Source organism: Oenanthe melanoleuca, chromosome 2 (genome assembly GCF_029582105.1).
Source record: "Oenanthe melanoleuca isolate GR-GAL-2019-014 chromosome 2, OMel1.0, whole genome shotgun sequence".
Lineage (NCBI taxonomy): Eukaryota > Metazoa > Chordata > Aves > Passeriformes > Muscicapidae > Oenanthe > Oenanthe melanoleuca.
In genome coordinates, this window is record NC_079335.1 from 13590764 (window position 1) to 13612875 (window position 22112).

The following is a 22112-nucleotide window of genomic DNA, read 5'->3' on the forward strand; positions in this document are numbered from 1 at the left end:
GCTGAGATTCCCCAGAATGGCTGGAGTCAGAGCTATGTGAGGAGGAGCTAAAAGAATTGGATTTATTCAGCCTGGAGAAGGGGTGGCTTCAGGTGAACCTGATAACAGCCTGCCAGCACCTATGAGGGTGTCTTCAAGAAGACAAAGCCAGACTCTTCACAGTGGTAAGTTAAGTGGTGGGAGGACAAGAAACAGCAAGTATAAATTGAAACAAGTACATTTGGCTTGGGAATAATCAAAAGAAAAACATGTAGAAAAGTTATACTGGGATTGGGTAAAATGGTTTAGGTGTCACATATTAACAGACCATAAATCGTTAACAGTCAGACACCATTTCCTATGTTCCTGGCTCCATCCACCTAATGCATAAACCTAAGATACTTTACCCACCACAGTGAATTTCCATTGGCTAGCAATGGAAACCTTTGATGTATCCCAAATTCTTAATTATAGCAAGCATAGTTTTTCTGCAAAACATGGCTATAATATTTCAGTTAGTTAAGGCTCAAGCCTGTGTCCATAAGGCATGGGGCAGGCACATACCTGCCAGGTTTCCTCTGTGGTCTAGGCTTTTTTATTTGGCCTAGCCAATGAGTTTTTGGCAGAATTTATTAACTGGAGCTAGTGCTGCTAGGATGGGCTGCACAAGCACCTGCTCATACTTGTGCTTGGCTGACTTGAACATTGGACATCTGCTGTGCTCCTCTGCTGTCCCTCTTCTCTAGCTAGCAGAGGAACTGCCATCCCAAGTCTGCTTGTTTCAGCTGGTGTAGCTCTGCCCAATGTTGCAATAATACATAGTGGGTAAAGGGTTGGTTTTGTTTATTTTTTTCTGTTTATGAAAGGGTGAAGCTGGTGTGGTAATAGAGGGTAAGGATGGAAGAACTGGGCAGTCCCAGCCTCTCCATTGTAGAAATCCAGCACAAGTTTCTCACTCATTTCCTCACTCAGCCATGCAGCCGGAGGCTGCAATAGTCATTCCTTCCTCTACATGGAGCATGGTCCAGGTTTACTCATAACTCATAATCACCTAAAAAATCCCTAAAGTTTCAACTTAGACATGTATTTCCTGATTTTGAATGTCTTGGAGAGCAGCTGGTCTAATCTAAGGCAGAGCTTGATCCTGCAGCAAAGTCCACTCTCACCTTTTCCCAGCCCTGAGTGTCCTCCTAAAGAACAGGAAAGTGCCCTATCCATGATGGATGTAGCATTGAGGACACCTCTAAATTTTGTCAGCCATTGGTCTCAGTGTGGCCAGAGTGTTTCAGAATATGGACCTCCAGTTTAGTAAGCATGTTTTGGTGGCTTTTTAGGTCAGAAGTAAAGATGAAGTGCAGAGAAGTGATTGTGGCTACCCACAGGGATATTACTATGCCACTTCTGCATGACTGGTAGGAACTGACCTGCTGTGATTGAGGCTAGCAGCCTTGGGCTTGAACTTCTAAAAGGCATTATTTTTCCTCGAGAAAATTTATCTTGAATTAGTCATTAATTCTTTATCATTACCCATTAATGCTTCTAAAACCAAAGTGTTTAGTTTAATGAGTTTATGACAATAGATCCTAAAAAGTGTAATTCTGCCTAGTTTTGAGGAATATAAATTCCCAGAGAGGGAACAATTCAGGCTGAGTTATGTCATGCAAACCTGTTTGCCCAAATACTCTCATAGCATAGAAGGGGAGCAATGAAAATAAATGTGGTCCCACCCCTTTATTCACAGGTTGGAATAGTTTCCTGGAAGGTGTGTAGCAATGCAGATAATTTACTGCTGGTAGCAACAGGAAGTTTTCTGGAGGAACAAGTGTCAGAGAAACCAGATTACAAGAGTGGTTCTGAGTCACAGAGTCACCTGGGATGCATCTGTGTTGGTCAATGCTCAGAGGTGAACTTGAAGTCAAACAACCAGGCAAATGGTTTGGAGAATTTTCCTGTTTAGGGTGAGGTTGAGGATGTGTGATTGTTTGGTTGCCTTTGCAGTGCTGTACTCAGCAGTAGAAGGGAGACTTGGAGCTGACTCTCTGTGTTACTAACTGATAGCATGTCCAGCTCTTTGTGTACCCAGAGGAGGACTGTGTGCACCTGGTGCTCACTGACCTGCAGGGAATGTTGCTGTGTGGTGCTGAGCATCTAGCATTCTCCTTAACTTCCAGATACCCTTCCTTAATTTTTAGTGTTAAGTGGGAAAGAAAAGCTACAGACTTGCATTGCAATTGCCCTGAGGTTTCTTTTGGCATCTCCTGCTGTGACGAAAGGTAAACCATGACTAAGCACTTGCTGTGTCTGAGGAACAAAGCTCTGTCAGTATTCTCAAAGATATGAAAATGTAATTCTTTGTGAGAATTCTGACATGGAGACCTAAGTACCCAGACAGTGACAGCAGAGCCTTCATGTTCAGTGGTCATCATTTTTAGTGAGTCCCTCTGAACTGCATGGCTAAGTTGTTCAACCACACCTGAATCTGTGTTCCTTGGGGATAAAACCTGTTCTATAGCTTCTTCCTGTATTACAAAGGCAGGTGTGATTTTAGCATTAAACATCAAACGTCACTGGCTTCTCAGTTAGGGAGTTAATATGTTCCTAGAATCACTTGTTAAACCAGCAACACACATGGTATAGCTTATATTACACATGCCTGTTTACAGCCTACAGGAATGGTATTGCTTCCTTTACACTGTTCTCTGTGCTAGACTTCTGTATGTTTATCACATATTTTGGGGACTTCAGACACTAGAACTGCTTTGTCTGTTTTTAGGTTGCCTACAATCTGTGCAGGCTTGCATGCCTATGTACTATTAATTCCTCACATTTCAGGCCAGCCTGATGGATGGTAGAGTTGAAAACAGAGATAAGTGAGATCTCTCCTATGTAGAATCATAGAATGGTTTGGGTTGGAAGGAACCTTAAAGATCATCTAGTTCAAACCCCTATACTGTGAATGGGGCCTCTTTCCACTAGACCATGTTGTTCAGTGCTCCATCCAAACTGGCCTTGAACACTTCCAGGGATGGGGCATCCACAACTTCTCTGGGCTCACCACCCTCACAGCAGAGAACTTCTTTCTCATATCTAATCTAAACCTACTCTCCTTCAGTTAAACTCATTCTGCCTTTTTCTGTCACTACATGTCCTTGTAAAAAGTCTCTCTCCATTTTCCTTGTAGGCTTCCTTCAGGTACTGGAAGGCTGCAATTAGGTTACCCCAAAGCCTTCTTTTTTCCAGGCTGAACAAAACCAAATCTCTCACCTTTCCTCACAGGAGAGGTGCTCCATCATGCTCATCATCTTGGTGGCCTCCTCTAGACCTTGCTCCACCTGGTCCATGGCCTTTCTGGGCTGGGGACTCCGGAGCTGACACAGCAGTGCAGGTGGGGCCTTACCAGAGTGACACAGAGTGGCAGAATCACAGGGCTTTGGATGCAGCCCAGGACACGTGAGTGCACATGGCCAGCTCATGAACAGCCTCCCATCCACCAGCACCCCCAAGTCCTTCTGGGCAGGGCTGCTCTCCATCTGTTCATCCCACACCTGGACTGATACTGGAGGTTGCCCCAACTCAAGTGCAGCGCCTTGCACTTGGTCTTGTTAAAGCTTGTAAGGTTCCCATGGGCCACTTCTCATCCATCTGGATGGCATCCAGATCCCTCTGAATGGCATCCCATCCTTCAGGTGTGTCAGCTGCACCACCCAGCTTGGTGCCATCTGCAGGTGTGCTGAGGGTGCACTTCATGCCTTTGTCTATGTCATTAATGAGGCTATTAATTAGTGATAATAAACCCACTACGGATCCATGAGGGATCCCTTGTCACTGATGTCCATTGGGACTCTGAGCCATTGACCAGCATGCTCTGGATGCAACCATTTAACCAATTCTTTATCCACCCAACAGTCCACCCATTGAATCCATCTCTCCAATTTAAAAAGAATGTTATTGTTGAGGACCATGTCAAAGGCTTTACAGAAGACCCCATAAATGCCTATCAGGCAATATAATTGCACAGCCAAACTAAGGAGAGTATAACAACTTCTAAGTTTGAAGTTGGTCCTACATTGCATGCAAGATTTAATCAAATGACCTCCAGAGATACCTTCCACCTCAAATTATGATTCTAACAAAAGAAGGAATTTTTCAAGAGTTACTTAAAATCTTCTCTCCGAGCTTTGAAGTCATTTGGGAGATTACTGGGACTCCCTGTACAAGTCAGAGATTAATGAAGGTCATGCTCTTTCTATCTGTAGACTTTGCAAATCACATCAGTACTTCATATATCAATGATCTTACTATTTCTGGAACCAGTGAAATTATATTCACTTCTGCATGCTCTAAATTTACCCCTAAATTACACACAGAAATGCCAACCCTAAAATGCATGTAGAAATGAAATCAAACTTGGCAGCTGGCTGGAGGCCCCCTGCAGACCTGTGCTGACTTTACAGTCACTGATGACTAAACAGTAGTTACTCTTTCTTAGCCCAGTGATGTGAAGGCTGGATTGAGCTCTGTCTCTGGTTTCCTACCCCTGATTTGATCTCCCTACCAGAAATGAATGAGGATGGGTTATTATAGGTACTGCAGGTGCCAGGCACATTCTCTGGCACTTTTATTTCCTCTTCTTGAGGAATTCACAGACGAAGTAGATGGTGACTTGGCACTCAGAGTCGTTCCACTCTCCTGTGCTGAGCATTTCCACGCAGTCCTCGTGACCAGCTGGGTCATGAGGCTCCCCTTGCTTCCAGTTACTGTAGTTCTGCAGGGGGCTGTTGTCTGCATACACAAACTGTCCTTCTCTTTCCATGTCGTTCAGCCCAATGAAGGCTCGGAACAGGCCGCTGCTGGAGATGTAGTCAGCAATCAGGGCGTTGGTTGCCTCATCTTTAGGCATGGCCAGTGATCCTCCTCTGTCCCTGCAGTGGATCAAGGCTTCTCTGTAATTCTTCTCTTCTTTCACAATGTAATAGAATTTCTCATCTGTCTCCCTGATACCTGCTATAACTTTGAAGAAGAAAAATTGCTTAATGGCATGTTAACAGATGCTGAAGGTTATTCTATTCCAATATGACAATGAGATGATTTTTACATTAGAATTAATAAAAGAGAAGGAGAAAAAGTATTCCCACGACTGTATTTATGATGAATGATGAGGACATGATCAGAGATCAATGTGACTAATGGGATGGTCAACACTTAGCACACAGTAATACAAGAACTATTCAGTCCTCATTGGCGTGACACTTCAGTTTTATTTCCTGAATATCTAGTACTAATCAACTTAAGGTATGCTAAATGGTCAAATGGCAATGTCTAATTCTGGATCACCCTATTGCTTTGTATGTTCTTGAATATAGATAGTGAAAGAGGGCCCAGGGGTAGAGACACAGGGGTATAGATAGTTTTTCAGGCCCTTTCCATTTAGAGGAAAATAAATGTGACTTCTAAGATAAGACATTTTAGATACGGCCTGATATTCAGAGCTGATGTAGCACTGTGGCATGCATGTTGACTAGGAAGAAAATTGTGGTTGCTCAGGATCTTTAAAAGGCAGACCTCTCAACCAGTGAGTGTATAGCTTAGTGAATTATGCAGTGCTGAGGAGCATGCCTGGGTTGCTGGAAGTTGTCTCTGGTAATGGTGTGCTGCAATAGTCCTGAGCAGAATTTGGCCTGGGAAAATTAACACTCTCCCCAGTTCAGGAGTTACCCCAGGCATAGCTTAGAATTTTATAGAGGGACAGTCTTTGATAATACATCATCCAGTTTTGTAGTATTTTTAATACAGAAGGGTGTTGTTCTGTGCTGGATGCCCACAGTGACAAAGAACAGTCTCAAATTAGTTTAATTTACTGATAGAGCCCTAGTCCTGGAAGCAGTGGTAGAGCTGTCTCAAAATCACTTTTATGCCAGGAAACTCCCTTCCTTTCAGTGGGGAAGTTTGCACTGTCCACCCAGCAGCGCTGCCTGCAAGCGTGGCTTCTTGTAATCCATATCCTTGAGTTTTGGGCTCTTGTGACAGGAAAATTGTGCAGGCACTGAGGGGAGCACTAGGAATACTGTGTCTGCAGCCTTCCCAGGCAGCAGAAGCATCAGAATGTTTTTATTGCTCTTCCTGCTTGTCTGGAGCAGACTGGCACAAACTTCTGCCTTATATTGCCTTACTGGCCACCAAACCTGAGCAGAATGACAGTGCAAAGGTGGTTAGCAAATCATTCCTTGTGCTTTTCATGATGCATTCTCTTGTGCTGTTGATAACTTCTGTATTGTTTTTGCTTTTAGCCATCTGGTCCTTTTATCCTTACAGATGTAAAACTGTCTCTCTTTTTAGATTTTCAGTATGCCTGAAACAGAGGACCGTCTCTCTGGGTCATCAGTGGACACTTCCATAGAGCAACAATGGTAGAAGAATAGCAATGATATCTGTTATTGGAGTCAAATAAATCCCATCAAATACATAAGGATCCTTACCATTCTTCAAAAACTTGATGGATGTGTTAAGACGAGCCACATTGATATTCAGTTGTCCAACAAACCTGCGGTATCTTCCACAGTCACAGACCGTGCCTGGTGCAATACAAAGGACAGAGGATTTATCTGCTGAGAAGCATTTGTGTGTGTGTGTGCATGGAGAGTGACCTGTAGCCCACTTCAAAAGCTTCTGAAGACTTGGGATCCACTTATGGAGAGCCAGTCTCACCTTACCCCACTGGCTGTACTTCTGTTGATCAAAGTGTTTAATGTTTTGGCTCTGTACACTCTGTACACTCCCTTGCTAACTGGTTTAAGCAAGTTAATACCAACCCAAATAATCAATAGCTTTCAAGCACTGAAGTCTCAGTTAATTTTTTTTTTAACTGGAATTTGGCTTGGTAGAGGTTTTGTTTGTTCTTCTGTTTTTCTCAGAAAGAAAATAAGTTGCTGATGGTTTCCCATTAAGAACCAATTTTATATTAAATCTCTTAAACACAACTATAAGTTCAAGGTGGGTAACCATTCAAGGTTACTAGGACTGAGAAGAACTTTCTAGTTCATCAGATTCTCCTCCCATAAGCAAATGCATTGCATTAATTTGACAACAGATTATGTTCTATCTGACATCACTTACCTTTTTTGTCCCCATGCTCCTATTAGAAAACTGTTAAAGGGCTTAATTCCTTTGCTATTAGGAAACTTTCTTCTACTATACAGTTTAAATGCATACTGCTGGCCTGTGTGTTAATTTTTATGATACCTAACGTTGCCCATGAATTTGGATGACTTCATATTTTGTGTATGCTGGTGTATTCATAGGAATCAGTCATGTCCCTACACTATCCTTTATTTTGTTCAACAAAACATTTTCAGTCTCTTCCTCACATTTCATCTATTCTCACATTTTTCCTTGGGCCTCAAAATTCCATGGAATTCCATACAAACCAACCCTGAAATCAAAGATCCAGCAGACTTGACCATTCTGCACAGAAGGATGTGTAGCATACCTGCTTTTCCTTTTTTTCCTGAAACCCCCGGTAAGCCTTTGGCTCCTTTGTCACCTGAATAAAGAGGAGATATATTCTCAGATCTCAGACTGTGCATATGTCAGGGAAGGGTATTAAAAAACCTGTTTAATAATATATGAACAGTGTGCTTTTGATGGGAAGCTCTGATGGATTGTGCTGGAAGATGTGCCAAGTTAAACAAACCACAATTATTAATTCTAGTGTATGGAAATGAGAACCTTTTAATAGCTAACTCACTGATAACACTGGCATCTTGCGTTCTGCTGGTTCCTGGTACCACTTACTTTAAATATAAACTGCAAAAGGATCCTGGGAGGCTGAAAGCACTCAAGAAATCTTGGAAGGGTGAGATCTGGGTTCTCTCAGGGGCTGCAGGACAGAGCCCTTGCCCAGGTTCAGTAGCTCCATGGTGAGATGAGGCAGCAGATGTGCTCTAAGCCACTGAATTCACACGTGCAAGAGATTGTGTGTGCGGGCAGCAGTTGGCACCTGCACGGAGGGAGGTCATTAAGGAGCAGCGTTTCAGTTCAGTTTATGGAAATGTGATTTATTTGCATCCAACTGCTTTCCCCTCTTTTGTAAATTATAAAAATGATAGAAATACTTTTCCAAATGCTCTGCTACTGTATAAATGGAGGTGACCAGCTCTTTTAAAAAAATCTCATTTTTAATTTGGGTCAGGAACAGCTGCACTTTATCTGAAATTCATGTCAGCTGTTTTATGAATAAAACCTTCAGAGGTCAAAACATACTAATACTTGCTCTGCCTTATTGATGGCCATGTTTTTATGTACTTTTTACTTTATATGGTTGTGGTTTTTTAAAGAATTTGCTGTCATTTTATTAGCAGTGCTTGACACTGCACCCTTGCAAGCTGGAATTTCAGGTTGCTTCATTAAGAACTCGAATGTTTAATCACAGATTTAAACAGTGACTTAGTGACCTTTGCTTCCACAAATAAAGAAAATTAGAAAAAACTGTAAGTGGACAATAAATTGTGCATTCAGAATAAAAAAGAGCTTGATTGAAAGGCTCAGAGCATTGGTTTACTTCCAGATAAAGAAAAGCAACTTGTGAGATTCTTCATTTTTGTCTCCTTTAGGGATTGAAGACATCTTAGGAGATAACTGTCTGAGTTATCAGTTTTCTAGGTACTTCTGAAAGTTAATCCCTCGGGTCAAAATCTTTTCTTCCTTCCTGATACTGAGGCTGGCTAGAGGCCATGAAAGGTTTATTAAAAGCAGTGGTTTGAGAAGCTCTCCAGAGAGGCTGTTCCACCCACTCAACAGCATACCCAAGTTGAGGTTCTGGTTAGAGACCCCAGAGTTCTCCCTGCAATGGTGGGGTCCCTGATCAGCTTTCAAGGCAGGTCTCCTTGTGGCAGAAGTAATATTCCTTCTTAAATAGCTCTCTTGGAATATCAGAAAGGAATGCCTGAGCTTCTTCTCAAGATAAATAGAGCACAATTTCCTGAAATTGTTGTCCAAGCAGATTTGGAGTCTACCTTGATTTGAAAGTAGTCGCCATCCCTGCTTATGTGAGCACCTTCTTAAAACTCCTGAATTCATTCCTTACCAGGACAGGGATGTCCTGTGCATTGCTTTCTCATGTGACCCACAGCAGTGCCAGTGACAAGGTGTGGCATCCTCAGCAGCAGCAGGACATTGACTTGGGCCTTCAGCATTCAAATCAAAGGCACAAATTTATCTCTTTGTCTCTAGAGTGTTCAGAGGATTTACTTCACAGGAGCTGGATTTCTCCCTTCCTCTTTTACCACAGAATCATATAATAGTTTGGGGTGGAAGTGACCTTTAAAGGTCATCTAGTCCAACCTACATGCAATGGGCCGAAACACCTCCAACTAGATCCATCAAAGAGGACCGATGTCTTATCTCATAAAATAAATTATTTTAGCCAAATTAATTGGACATATTGCATGTGTTAAATAAAACTAGGGTATTTTAGTTAGCTCTCATCACCAATCTTTATGCATAACTTTATTTGGAGAGTATTGGTCATATCATTACCTGATATTGCTCCATATCTGGAGCTCTCATAAAGCACATATTTACCTTGAGGGAAAAAACCCCAAGAAAATTCCGGAACCAGAGCTTACCCTTTCCACCAATTGGACCAATTTTACCAAGCATTCCCTGGTCACCAACATCACCCACTGGCCCTTTGTTTCCTAAGAGAAGAAATGAAGAGGAAATTAGTATGGATGGCTGCTGTAATTTCTTTTCTGAGGCACTGTTTAGGTCTCAACTCCTGCTGTTTTTCCTGAGTGTGGCCAGTGTGGCAAAATGAAGTGAGCACAGTCCTGAGGATATTTGAAAGAGTACAGCCAGATCTCTGCTCCTGTAGGGTACAGCAGCAGGACATTGCAGAGAACCTTAATAGAATTGCCTGTTTAAACATCATACTGTCTTAGGGAAAATAGAAACTAAAACTGCTAGTGGTTTACTTCACAATCAAGCCAGGCTGGCAGCTTTTATTTTTCTCCACCCCAGACAAATCAGTTTCCTAAGTCCTTGCAGCTTTGCTGGGAGTCCTTCTCAAAGTAGGACTGCACGTAGGGAGCTACTAATTTTGCTGTATGTGTTTTCCCAGTCTTCAGAGCACCAAAATGACAAGTGTCCTTTTCAATTGATTAATAAAGAGTGCAAGTTCTGAAATATCTGTCTAATGATGACAGGCCAATCCAGGGAATCTCAGTTTGCAAAAGGAGTTTAATATCAATAAGATGTTTTGTAAATGTTGATTCCCTGAATTCCTTGTATCTTACCTGATGTTAATTTTAATGTAAGAAGCAAAAGCATAAGAATGCACTTAAAAATTGAAAAATTTTTATATTATCACAATAATAATAGTGTGATTTTAAAGTTTCTATGAAAGTAAAAACTTTCCTGATTAGTCTTAAACCACCATCAAGGAAGAAAGAATTTGGATATGCATTATCATTAAACTCTAAAGATAAATTAAGCTTTCGAATTAGAGTATGCAAATAAGGCTGGCTAGGTCACATTTGGTGTCTCCAAATGATCTGCCCAGGTCAGACTGTAAATATGAGACATGCTTACTTGAGCCAAGTCCTGAAACGTCTGCAACTCTTGTTCTTATCTTGGATGCTGTTTGATCAGATGAACTTTTTTTTTTGTCTATGGCTTTGCTTTTCCACAGAATACTGAAACCAAATTTTATTGAGCACCCTGATGTATTGCTAAGCAATAATGCTTCAAATTCAATTTCAACTAAAGGCTAATTTCAGTAAGAGTAATCTTTCTGATCATGGATATGACCTAGGTTTTCTGAGTCACTCTCATGCCAGCCATATGTACTTATCTTAAGTATCAGTAGGAGTTGAACCAGGCTCTCTAAGTATTGTGTTCACCAATTAATGTTTGACAGGATGAAATTCACCAGTGAAACAGGAATGAAAAGCATTAAACACTAATCATATGCATGAGTACAGTTGTGTATAATGATATTCATATACCAGCAGTAGTCAACAAATCATCATAAATACCTTTTGATCCTTTTGGTCCAACCTTTCCTTGTTTGCCTACTTCTCCTCTGTCTCCCTTTTCACCTTCATCCCCTTCCAAAATAAACAGAAAATAAGACATCATGGCACATTTCTTTCAGCACAGTAATTATAACTATTCATGCTCAGAAAGAAAAATTCATGTTTGCTATTTTTTTCCTACTGATTTCTTTTTATTTCACATTGAAGGCGCAATAGCCATGGGATAAATTTTCAGACAAAACATCTGACCATCATTAGAAAAAGCTAAAAACTTTTGCTTTTAGAGAGGCTGTTACAGCAAGAGAATTGTACAACAGCAATTTCTACTGCCACACTTGAAACATTATTAGCTATAAAGCAGATAAGTAAGCCAATCATTCAGTATTGGGAAACCTGTGCACACAGGGACAAACTGCCAAGGGAGGCAACAGGTGTTTATTAATTGTTTCTAGTGATTCCATTCATAGTGACTCTGTGTTCAGGGTTTGCAGATGCATTTGGAATGAGAGAAATGTAAATATGTTGAAATAGATCTTGACATAGACCTTGGCATTTAATATGACACAATTCTTGCCTTCATTTTTTGACAGATGGCATTTGTATGTTGATACAAGAAACTTGTTTTGCAATTACTCCAATGCTTTACTTTGAAAGGTCATACACAGAAGATCTGTAAGAGGCAAAATCATTGCATTTATTATGGTAGTGCAGAGAATTTTCTAAATGAGATCAAGACCCTATTACACAGGATCCTGTATAGCTCTGTATAAGCACTTTCACTATTGGAAGAGACAGTCTCTCACTGTGCAATATATAGTCTAAATGCACAAGGCAGCAATTAGTCAGAAAGAAATGTTATTTCCTTCTACAAGTAGCATACAATATTGCTTTGCATTATGCAGGAAATTGGAGGCACAACTAAAGATGGTTTTCTCATCTTCTTAGTTTGGAGCCAAATCCTAAGAAGAAGATTTCTCCCCCCAGGAGAGGTGGGGAGGAGACACACAACCCTCCTGCACTGAACACGGGCAGCCTTCCAGAGCCTCTCCTGTTGTTCCCTGCCCATGCTGGCAACGAGCCTTGCCATGCAGTGCCACAGCCTCCTGCCTCAGCCAGGATCTGGTACTGGCAGCCAGCTGTGTCTGTGCCTGCTGCCCAGAAGGCGAGAAGGCTGTGGGGCAGTATATGGAGGGACAAGGGAGGGAAGTCTGTGTGGATGTCAGCCAGAGAGGTGAGGACAGAACAGCAGCATGGGACTAGACCAACAACCTGTCTCACCAAGGTTCCTCCAGCCCCAGTAGAAAGTTTTCAGGGAACTGAGGTGTACTGAGAGTGTCCATGACCCAGGCAGCCACTTCCAGCCCTCTCCCAGCAATGGGTTTAGTGCTTACCTGAGCCAAGCACTGCATCCCCTCCCCTCATGGACAGCCACTAGTGATTCTTCCCTCCAGCAAGTAGCCTTGTGCCTTTAAAATCCATTTATATCTTTAGCCCTTATAATAAATATCCTGTGGCAAATAGCACAATGATTTTTTAATGTGCTGAGGAGAAAGTACCTTCCCATGGTTGCTTTAAGACTGATCATTACATTGGTCTCATTTTTTTTTCTGAAAAATACTTCCCACTCATTCCTGATTTACCTTCTAATTCTGTAGGCAGAGGTAGCTTGTCATGGGCTGTTCTGTGGAGTAAAGCAAATGAGAAGTGCTCCACCATTCAGGTAGATAAGCCTGGTCAAGTCACTGCAGACAACTTCTTCACCATTCATAAAATGTTTTAACACATAAGAGGCTAAATATCACTTTAAAATATCTGAGTGTAATAGCCACCCAACCGGGTCTGACTGTTGCTTAGCAAAAATTGTCAGAAATGCATCTATATCCTAAAGAATTATTGATTGCATTATGTTAATGTAGAATTTGATCAATCTTCCTTCCTTCCTTCCTTCCTTCCTTCCTTCCTTCCTTCCTTCCTTCCTTCCTTCCTTCCTTCCTTCCTTCCTTCCTTCCTTCCTTCCTTCCTTCCTTCCCTTTTTCATTTGTGAAACAGTTTAAACTCAAAATAGAACCCAGGAAAGAAAGTCAATATACAAGTGGAGAAACTGTGATTTCTTTCTAAAGATGTTTTATTCCTGTCTCGGTTTCGGCATTTTGAGCCCCTGAAAGATCCAGTAACTTTTCCTGATGGACTTTGGAACAAGATTTTTCACACCTGGGGCTGCTGGAGTTGATGCTATGTTGTCCTGTATGGACAATCAGCCTGAGAGCTGATAGCTGAAAGGAGTGAAAGGTGTGGCAAAGTTTGTTCTGGAGATTTCCAGAGATCAGGGAGTGCCTCAACTTTTATTAACACCTTATGTGATCCAAATTTTTGCTTAAGACCTCTAAAAGCCTAATGGAGAGGGAAATAAGTTCCATCACCTGTTTCATCTTGGTATAAGGAAGCCTGCCACACTCTGTCTTACTTTTCAAATCAGGAAAATGGGAAGAACTGTAATTTGTCTGTCTGTAAGAGAGGGTAATCCTGCTGTTCTCCCATCTGTCATCTGAGAATAGCTAGGCCATTACAAAACAAGGGTAGAAACAAGCAGTATTATTAGTGATACCATTTTATTGTTAATTAAAAACTAGATTAATCCCAGTGCCTGCTGATATGGTACATGCTGTGTTCTCCTTTAGCTGTTGTGTGCAGTAATCTCAAGTTTTGGCACGAAATGTGAACTCTTGGGTTGTGCTTCCCTCTTGTGGTCTTGCTATGATTTGCAATCAGGTAGGAAAGACTGAGAGGTTGGCTGACTGTTTTGGGCAGGAGTTGAGTTGGCTTTATTTCTAGCCTACCATAAGTATCCCTCCCTTTCCTCTGAGACTACATGTGAACAAGCATCCCACTGTATTAGCCACCTTTTTTTTTTTTTAATCTTCCAGGAAAAAAAAACTGTCTTGCTAGTACTCTGGACTGTGTTTTGGAGTTCTGCAGTACTGTGCTTTGTGCAACACAAATTTTCTTATCCCTGACCTCATGTGCTCGTTATTAATACCTAGAGGTTAACCTCTCCTTTGTGCTGCTTTTCACTTAGGACAATGTCAGGTTAAATTTTAATCTAATTAGCAGATTGTCACTTTAAAACTGTGGTCTTAAGGATGTCAGATAATCTACTGCACTGGCATCTGAAGAATGGGTGAAGAAGCACCTGAAGTCATTAACTGAAGTAAGACTATTTCTCTGCTTTGATAGTATTTCCTCAAGTTGATTGGTTTCTTCTGTGTCACAGATATGAAATACCAGATTTCCAAAAGAAACACCTGAAGCAGTAAATTACTAGGCTCCTCCAGCTCGGGACTGTGCAAGGCAGAAGAGCAGAAGTCATAGGAAGTAAGTAAATTTAGCAGCCATTAGAAAATGTTAATTGTAACTGAGAGGGAACCACAGACCTTTGGTAAACAAGCTCAAGAAAAAGCTGAAGGTCTAATCTCCAGCAGGATTTTTAGGCAGTTGAAAGGGGCTCTGTAGTTTTTAGAGTTTGACTAAATAACATCAAATAACTAAATGTTGAAAGGTTGCCTTTAGTAAGAATTTAATTAGCAAGCATTTACTGACCTTTAAGTGACTTAGATTTCCCTGCTGGATCTTTTGTAGGCAATTTATCTGGTTTGTATTCATGAACTGAGGATGTTTTCATGTTTATAGATATTGTTCACATATATTCAATGACTCTCCAAGTCTTGTAATCAAGGGCTGACCATGGTTCTTGGAGGACCTGAATGTAATTCCCGGGGGTTATGGAGCCCACATTTATCTGCATCAGGCTGAGAGCATGTCTGCAGGCTGCCTAAAGGCTAAAGCTGGGAGGAGACTCTGAGCTGGGCTTGTGCATGAGTACCTCTCAGCACACTTGGAGCTATGCTAAGGGACTCCCTGGGACCACTTTGTCAGGTGTGCTGGCCATGGCCTCAGGTCAGCTCCAGTTTCTGTCTCCTTCAAACCAAGACAATCCTGAGCAAAAATAACGGAAATGTTAATGTTCTCTCATCCTCTCTTTTGCAGGTATGTCTCCCTCCAGAATCCAGGGCATGCCCACTCTTTCAAATGATAGAAACATTACTTATGCTAGGCTACAGCACAGTTGTTGTCCTTCTACACCATATACTGTAAATTGAAAAAATCCCACTACTAGCCAGAAAGTCCTTGAAAGCCCTGGGCCTAATGACTAATTTGCTGTGAGGGGGGAAGGATGTTTAATCTTGATGACAATACCACATGGTGGCATTCTCAAGCAAGGCAAGCAGCTTTGCACTGCTTGTCTTAGATGCATTTATCATTCCTAGGCATAGCCAATGCCCTACCAAAAAGGCTTTGTATGGAATTTGTTAATGTGTGACACAGTTCTGCTGAGCTCCATGTTTCATGCTCTTAGTCCTCCTGAGGTGGAAGATGGACCCTCCCCACCTCCAGAGACTGAATGTGAAGAGTACAGGTGATTTCTGTCTCTCCTGGGCATTGAACTAAAAGGATAAGGAGATGAGCATAATTCTGAAGCCTTGAGAACCCTACAGGAGCAACTTCCCTCCTGGAAGAACCTCACAGATAGCCACAGGATTAGCTCTGTAGCCTGGCACACCGAATGGGCCTGAGCTTTGCAGCATTGGGCATTGAGAGGGTTTGGCACCAGAGGGAGTCACAGACTTTAAGAAATAAGCAAACACAGCCCAGTTTGTATTTCCAGTGTATGAATGCGTCACAGTTACGTCAATGGAAATACTCAAAATTTCCTCTCATTTCACTTTCTGTGTCTTTCAGATCCTTAGCAAATTTCCCATAAGAGTGTACATTCCTGTTGTCATGCTGCATTTGGCTAGTGAGGACAGGATTTCTTGACATCAGCTGCCTGACATGATGCTCCCTTCCCAGTCCCTCCTCCTCCCCTCAGTTCCCAGTACTATCCTGCATGCCTCCCTCCCCTCTGCTTGCTGTTGAGCACCTTTTTGACTCTATTTTGAAGAAATTTGTCTCCCTAAACAGAGGAATATCAATTGGGCAGATACACATTTTTTGTGAGTGAGCTGAAGCAGCTCAGTGAAGAGCCTGGTTTGGCCAGAGCCTGGTGCTGCCTAAATGGTGGATTCAATCTCTAGATGGGCCATTCACTTAAGGGTTGGATTCAATGTTCCTTGTGGGTCCCTTCCAACTCAGAATATTCTGTGAAATAGCTGAGCCAGCACAAGGAGAAGTGGGGACCACATTGTCAGAGTGGAATAAAAAGAAGGTGTTTGGCCTCCCTTGTTTTGTCAGAAAACTTGAGAGCTGAGTAGTGTGTTCAGCTGTAGTGTGCAACTGCATCCATGGTCACTTTCCCAGGTGTCCTGCAGGAACATGCAGGACTCCTACATATGCAACATTCTTACACAGGTTATCTTTCTTCATCCAGGTTCAAATTAGACAAGTCCTTCCCTTGTAAAATAAAAATATTCTTGAAAAAAAAAAAAAGAATTATCTGATTGCTTTTCTACTTCTAAATTTGACTTCATAAGAAATACCTTCCTCTCCTATTACATTGAAGGAGGCATGCCCAAAACTTCAGTAGGCTCACTGAACCTCTGCTAACTTGTATTATTTGAAAGTGTGGGCCTTTGTGCATGAATGGAATATACATTATCTCTTTAATAACACAGAAATAATTTCAATCATTCTTGATTCTCCTTTTACTTGGTCTGAGTGATTTGATTTTCCCAGCCTGTTGCACTGCCATTCTGACATGATCTCAGAGACCCATGAATTATGGTGGCTTCAGTGAGGAATCAGACTGCCACTGGTAAGAAGTACAGACCCCCTATCTTTCGAATTTATGTGTTTAAGTCCCCACATACATGCTTTGTACCTTAGGCTGATAATCTCCAGAAACTTACTGTGTGCTAAAATGAATTCTAGAAGTCATGAAAAATAGAATTATGTGTTGAAATTAAAGGACTCTTCAGATCAAAAATGAGGCACTAAGAGGGAAGTTTAGTTATAGATTTGAACAGCTATAGGATGTGGTAAGGCATTTTATATTTTTGGAAGGCAACGTGGATAGCAGCATATCTGGTTTCTGAAAGAGTTTGAGATTTTCCAGGAGTGGAACTGCGTAAGCACAATTAAAGCTGAGAGATGGACAGCTATACTGGTGACCACAGTAAATGCTATTTTGAGGTACCAGCCAATGTCACAGAGTTTATAAGCATCATTTGTCAGAAATAATGATAAAGAAACATTTTAGGTCTAAACTGCAATGGGAAACTCCCGGTGCTCTTCAAATTTCATCTCATTCCAGTTTCTCAACCTGGATCTGATTCAAGACTTTCAAAGTTCTTGTGTCTGGATTTCAAAGAAAAGGAACTAGGATCAGGGACACAGAGCAAGATCTAGAGCCAGTCTTCTGAAAGTGCTGAGATCCCATAAATCCATGTGAAACCAGCTGCTGCTCACATATTTAATGGGAGTTCAGAAGTCAGAGGTTTGGGTCCTCTGCTTATTTTACCCTCATGTTGTTGCTTATTGATTTAGTCAGAGCAGGTCAACTCCTGTCTCATCTGTATCAACAGCCCACTTAAAACTTCCCTTGCAGACCAGAGCTTGCAGTCTCTAGGGGAGAGCAGGCTGGAAGAAAGGACAGAGCTGGGACACCCCTCACAGGGAGAGTCCAGGGGAGCAGAGCCTGATCCTCCTGATGCTGCCAGGGCCTCAACCAACAGCTGGTGCCTTTGCTCTCTCTGTTATCTGCTGCCTGCCCACAGTCCCACACCCTTTCTCAGCAGCAGCAGCCAGCCTGCTTTGCTTCCAGGCTTGGAAGGGTAGAAAGTAAGCAATAGGGCCATGACTACTTTTGCTAGGCCAAGAACCAAGAACCCGGCTGCCCCGGAAAATTCATTGTTTCATTTATGCTTAATTTCTTTATTGTCTTTGGACTAAGAAATCCATGAAGTACAGAACATGGTCTTTATTGCCCCAGTTACTCAGCCACGATTCAGTGTTACCCAATGTAAGTTTTCAGAGCTCCTGTGCCACAACAGCACGGCTAGGACTGAGTTGTTCCTAACATCAGGGGTCAAATATCAAAAATCACTAGTTAGGAACACTGAAAATCTTTACCTTTTATTTGGTGTGGTGGGGTGGGGTGGGGGGGGAAGGATAAAAGGGGCATAGGTATTCCTAGGGTATTTCAATAAGAATCCTAGAAAATGCCTCACACCTTTCTGTTTTTAACTGCCATATAAGGCAGCTGGCTGTGTACTTCAAATCATTTTTCAGGAAGGCAGTACAAGAAAGCCATTGCAGTGAGCTCTTTTCACTGAGAATAATCCCCTCTTTTTGAGAGAGTGTTGCCTAGAAAAGGAAATGGAGAAGAGTGCCAACTTTTGCCTCTCTCTCATTGTATTCTTTTTAATTTTCCATTTTTCTGGAGTGCACATTTGGCATATTTCTTTGCATAATCCTTGGCAAACAGGCTTCAGATTTCATTTGCTTTCCCCAGCAGCTGGGGGGTCAGCAGCACCTCGTGAGCACTGTGTGAGCCACCAGAGGTGGGGCTGGAACCCATGGGGCTCATCCCACTGGGCACTGGAGCTCAGGCACACTGCTGTCCTTGCAGCACAGCCTGCAAACCCTGACAGGGCATTCACTGCATCCCTTCTCTTCCTGGGACACTGCAGACTTCCAGAGTATTTTCTAGCTCTTACTGTTGTACACAATGGTTTTGCTTCATGCTTTCTGGGACCTGGTGGGACTGTCACAGATGGTTTGAAGACTTTTCTGATTATCAGCCTGGAATTGCCCTTTTTTTTTTATATCCCACTCCTCATGTCATACTTCTCTTGTGACATCTCAGATATGAGCATAACAAAGAGATGTGTTTGAAGGGGAAGAATATGGCGTGCACAAAGTAACTTGAACAAGTTACATGTGGATTATGTAAGTGATCTGTCCTCACAACTGTTCTTGAACAGGTGATTTTCAGAGTGAGCCTGTGAAGAGGTTGAGAGCTTGCTCCTGCAGCAACTGTGAATGCCTAGAGAATTGAGTCATGCAGCCCCCAATAGTGCAGGCAATAAAGGGTTATAAATTCTGAACTCTCCAACCCCCCCACTTCTCCCTCAGGACTCTCCTCCCCACTGTACTGTGTGATGGAAACAGCTGTATCTGCTCTGCTGCACAGGACCCACCTCTGGCACACAGATTTGATCTAGCCTATAGGACAATTTATGACTTGCCCTGGGATAGTTGAGATGGGACAGTGTAGGAAGTCTTGCAGCTATTGAATACCTTTTAATTCTTTGCACTTCTGGTTGCCTTGGCCCATTAAGACACTTCCATGTTCCCATGGAAGGAGGAATTGCCACAACAGGAATCTAACCTGTGGTGGTAGAAACAGCTGGTCAATGTAGTGTGTGAGATCAGCACCCTGTCTTCTGTGAATATCACCATATTTTACCATAGCTGAAATGCTGAGCAGGTGGAGGTGAGGGGGTAAAACTTGTTCAGGATAAGTCAAAACCCATTTTTAAGAGAACAGTGGACAAAGGGACACAAGAGACGTAGCACAGAGAATAAAAACTAGAGCAGCCAAGATCAGAGGCTTGTCTGTTATCAAGGTTAGAGTTTAAATAGCAAAGTTCTGCCTGTGGCTGTGGTCATAAGCTTGGGATCATGTACTCTGAGTCACAGACGTAAGATGCATGATGGAAAACTGACAGCAGGACAGACTTTCTTCTGACATATTAGGTAAGCATATTTCAACCTTGACTACAAGGGATGCCTGAGAAATAACAGGGTAGTTCATACACTCAGCCTGCTTGGTCTTTAATTGCCAGGATGACTGGGAGTTAAAACAACCAGTGCCATTAAGGGCTATTTGTGACTGTCCTGGATGAGCTCAGCTCTGGTGGGAACTGAAATTAATCTGGAGGATCATATCACATAGTCTTCAAAATGGATTTGATGACCTGCAGTGGATATGAGCCTGTAATTTGAAGGTGATTTATACTCAATACTCCTTCTACCAATCATGGGTCTTGGGGATGGTGATGTAAAGTAGTAGATATAGCTGTGCCAATAAACTGCTGGTCTCATCTTGTGTCTTGGTGTCAGCCAGGAAGAACAGGACTGGTAATGACTAAATCCTGACTTTCTCAGAACTGCACTTACAAATAATAATAATATCTACCCTTTAAATGCTTCCTATACAAGGCAGACCACAGAAGCCAGCTGGAGTCCCAGCTACTCTGTGTTGTCACAAGACCTCCTCATTAGCCTGGTGACTTGTTAAGCACAATTCTGTCAAACTTTGTTCTCCAGCCTGCCATTAATTAGACACTAACTAAACCAACACCCACTAGCTCCCTTGGGGATCATTACATCTCTCTGCATTTATGCTGTGGCAGCAAAAGTTTAAGCTTGGATTGTAATCATGAAGAAATTAATTTCCTGATTAAAAATGGTCCTTTAAGCAACATGCATTTGAATAATCCATCATAAAAATAAATGAGTCTGTAGCAGTGCTCTTGACTTGATAATCTTTTTTCTGCTTTAAATTTAAATCAGCTGCATTTTTTTTTTCTCTCAGTCTGTAGCCTATAGAAAAACACAATGCATTACTAAAAAGAAAGCAATAGTTTGAAACTGCAATAGCCATGGTATGGAATATATATTTTAGACATGTCACTGCAAGATAGATTTGTATGTCATGGACCTAATAAGATACCCTTCAGGCAATTCCACTGATGTTAGTTGTGTTACAGAAAAAGTAAGTTAATGCAGAAAATTTGATTTCAGATATATGCAAAGTATTTTGAAGATAAAAGACCTGTACATGCAAGAGTTGATCTCATTCTTGTTGAAATCTGTAGCAAACTTCTGTTTAATTCAACAAGAGCTACTGGATCAGGTCTGATGAATGTAGCAGAGATGCATTTACAAGTAAACATTTGAAAACAATGGCAGTTTGGTAATTTTAAATACTGTATATCTCTCCCTATCTGGAGATGCAAAGCAGACCATTAAGAGTTCACAATAGATGCCTACTTTTAAACAAGTGCCTCAGTTTGTATCTGTTAGCTGTTTTCATTGTGTGCTGAGCACAAGAAATAACAGAATATTTGATTGGCTGGAGAAAGATGCAAAAAGACACCCCTAGCTTGTTTGAAAATATGTGACACCATTCCTGAAACTAAAGAAATGAAAATTTAAATCTCCTTGCTTCTTCGTTTTCCCCCATTACAATTACAGCTTACTAGGTGTTTTTACAATCTACAATATTTCACATCTTTCATGCCCAGCCCATGTCACAAGCCCTTCAAGTCTCTATTGATAAAAAATCAGCCTATACAAGTACTGATCTCAGCATTAGCAACCTGATAGTTCCTCACCTTTTGGTCCAGGTAAAATTGTGTGTGTTGAGCAGACATCTGTTGTAGGTCGATTGTCAACATCAAAACCAAAAATCTGAACTTGCAAGATAAAAAACACTACAAGGGTCCCATATTTCCTTAGCTGTTGTTCTTTCTTGCTGCTCATCCTTGCAGTTTCTCAGGAAATGCCTATCGTTGTTACAGTCTTAAGAAATGCAGCTGACTCAAAAATAAATGCTTCACTGACTGGAGCAGTGGAAAGCTTGGAAGCTACATGCAAGAACAGCTAAATAAAGTGAAGAAAGGAGTTTGACGATTCTGTGGTTATTTCTGTCCTGCACATTATCCAGGATATTTATTTAACACTGACAGCTGCTTATTCCAATTTATCTCTTATCTGTGAGACATTTAGCTCCTTTTGCCATGGAAAATTTCTCCAACATATGAGAATATCTCTCTTGAAATTTTTTTCCTCTCAGCACTGATTCTTCATGCCCAGTTTTCACTTACTCAAGCGACAAAAGACTTTGGTATTGTATCCAAGTGTGTACTAATTAGTTATAGGATACGTTTGGCTGTTTGTGTGCTGGAAGAGTAATGCAGACTCCATATAATATGTAGAGATACTTTCCAGAAAAGCTTTCCACCAAGGAGACTGTTAGTGACAACAGAGGAGCTGCCAGTCCACCGATGCTATACCTCCCCTTTTTGGGGCCAGGTA

The 22112-nt window shown here is 41.7% G+C and overlaps 1 protein-coding gene across 1 annotated transcript; it reads right to left on the reverse strand.

The window, feature by feature from the left end:
• Positions 1-3906: 3906 nt before the first annotated feature.
• COLEC10 (collectin subfamily member 10) lies at positions 3907-21718 on the reverse strand. The gene is made up of 6 exons (XM_056483370.1): positions 21410-21718; positions 11013-11084; positions 9603-9674; positions 7466-7519; positions 6456-6551; positions 3907-4989 (listed from the first exon to the last, which is right to left on the reverse strand). The coding sequence occupies exons 1-6, from the start codon at positions 21555-21557 to the stop codon at positions 4598-4600; spliced, it is 834 nt and encodes a 277-aa protein (XP_056339345.1). The 5' UTR covers positions 21558-21718; the 3' UTR covers positions 3907-4597.
• Between the last annotated feature and the right edge of the window lie 394 nt (positions 21719-22112).

Coding starts and splice junctions, on each gene's coding strand:
- COLEC10 (XM_056483370.1), bottom strand. CDS start 21,557: ATGAGCAGCAAGAAAGAACAACAGCTAAGGAAATATGGGACCCTTGTA. Junction 9,675..11,012: donor TGGACCAAAAGGATCAAAAG/GTATTTATGATG, acceptor TTCTTCTCTTAG/GAAACAAAGGGCCAGTGGGT. Junction 7,520..9,602: donor TGGTCCAATTGGTGGAAAGG/GTAAGCTCTGGT, acceptor CTCTTTATTCAG/GTGACAAAGGAGCCAAAGGC.